Source organism: Chaetura pelagica, unplaced genomic scaffold (assembly GCF_000747805.2).
Source record: "Chaetura pelagica isolate M959 unplaced genomic scaffold, ChaPel_1.0 scaffold294, whole genome shotgun sequence".
Taxonomy (NCBI): domain Eukaryota; kingdom Metazoa; phylum Chordata; class Aves; order Apodiformes; family Apodidae; genus Chaetura; species Chaetura pelagica.
Genome location: NW_009953068.1, coordinates 521,406 through 523,055, shown reverse-complemented (window position 1 = coordinate 523,055; position 1,650 = coordinate 521,406). Strand labels below are relative to the sequence as shown.

At 53.7% G+C, this 1,650-nt stretch overlaps 1 protein-coding gene across 1 annotated transcript in view; it reads left to right on the top strand.

Annotated features, from left to right (window-relative positions):
• ALKBH2 (alkB, alkylation repair homolog 2 (E. coli)) overlaps nt 1-1,136 on the top strand; it is a 3,141-nt gene extending 2,005 nt beyond the window's left edge. The window contains exons 2-4 of the mRNA XM_009996842.1: nt 13-68; nt 502-700; nt 827-1,136. Coding sequence (XP_009995144.1) covers nt 13-68; nt 502-700; nt 827-1,136 — 565 coding nt within the window. The remainder of the gene's footprint in view (nt 1-12; nt 69-501; nt 701-826) is intronic.
• The last annotated feature ends 514 nt before the right edge of the window (nt 1,137-1,650 follow it).

Sequence of the window (1,650 nt, the reverse complement as noted above, 5' to 3'; positions counted from 1 at the left end):
CCTCTCCGCGAGGGCCGAGGCTGACGAGATTTTCCAGCAGCTGGAAGAGGAGGTGAAGTACTTCGAAGGTAAAGGCCGGAGGAGGAGCGGGCCTGCAGCTCCTGCCCTGCCCCGGGACTGTTCCCGGGAAGGGGCTCACCTGGCTGGGGCTCACCTGGCAGGGTGAGGTGTCAGCGCACGGCTGATCCTGCAGCCTCAGCGGGGCTTAGCGCGTTGGAATGTTGTGTGTGAGATCTCCCCGGGCACGGGTGGCCCGGGGGCAGAACGCGGGGGTGCCCCCCTGAATCCCCCCCGGGGGCCACAGCGAAGGAGCACCGAGTGCTCGGTGGGGACGAAAACACCTGCAGGCAGGTGGCAGCTTTTGGGCTGCCACGAGTAGCCTCGTTTCTGTTGTGCCGCTGGAGATTCACAGGAGCTCCAAGTCGAGGAGAACGCTGACAGTGTGAGCTGCGGAGGCAGCACAGGGTTGGCTTTGATCCTCCTCATTCCTTCTTCTAACAGGTGAAAGGGCAAAACTGCACGTGTTTGGCAAGTGGCATGACATTCCAAGGAAGCAGGTGACTTATGGAGAGCCTGAGTTAACATACACGTACTCGGGTGTCACCTTCTCTCCCAAGCCCTGGATCCCAGTTCTCAGCCGGATCAGGGACCGCGTCGCTTCGGAGACGGGACACACTTTTAATTTTGTTCTCATCAACCGGTAGGTCTGGTTTCCTGCTAAGGTGACAGGCTGCTTGTGCAACACTGTTGGCAGGTCACTGAGGAGATGTTTAGACTTCATTTGATGGTGTGGGTAGAAGAACTAACTGATCTGTCCTGTGTACAGGTACAAGGACGGTGAGGACCACATAGGGGAGCATCGAGACGACGAGAGGGAACTGGTTCCACGCAGTCCTATCGCATCTGTGTCCTTCGGAGCCTGCAGGGACTTTGTTTTCAGGCACTGTGATTCCAGAGGGAAGAATGCCAAGCGCCACATCGAGCCCATCAAGCTGCAGCTGGCCCATGGCAGCCTGCTGGTGATGAGGTACCCCACCAACCTGTACTGGTACCACAGCCTGCCCATCCGTAGGAGGGTCCTGGCCCCGAGGATCAACCTCACCTTTCGGAAAGTCAGGGCTGTAGCCAAGAAGTGAAGTGTTCAGCAATCCAGCACCTGCTCTTTTGACTCTGAAAATAGCAGCTTTCTTCCCCAACATAACTCTCAGTTTCTTATTCAAACACTGATGATCCAAGGGACCAGATGAGCAAATTAAACCAGGAGAGGAGACAGTGTACTTGGTGACTTGCTAATAAAGACTGCAACTACTTTTTCTCCCTGAAATGTTGCTGTAGTCCTGCTGATACATACTTATAAGGAGTAGTGCTCTTGTTCTGCTCAGGGGGAAGTTTCTCCTCAACTGATCCTAACCTAGCCAGTTTCCAGAAAGTTCAAAATACTCTGTATCCTTGAGAGAGCAGTGAAAGTTTGTAAATACTGTAAAATCCTGCACAGGGAGAGGGCTGCCTCTTCCTTTCTTCCTGCATCTGTGCAGAAAGCAGGGAGCATAAAATGACTTCTTAGGGAAAGACTGGATTGGGCCATTTCCACGACAAACACAGCATGAAAGGCTTTAACTTCTGAGTGTCTGTTTTCCTAAACAATTGTCC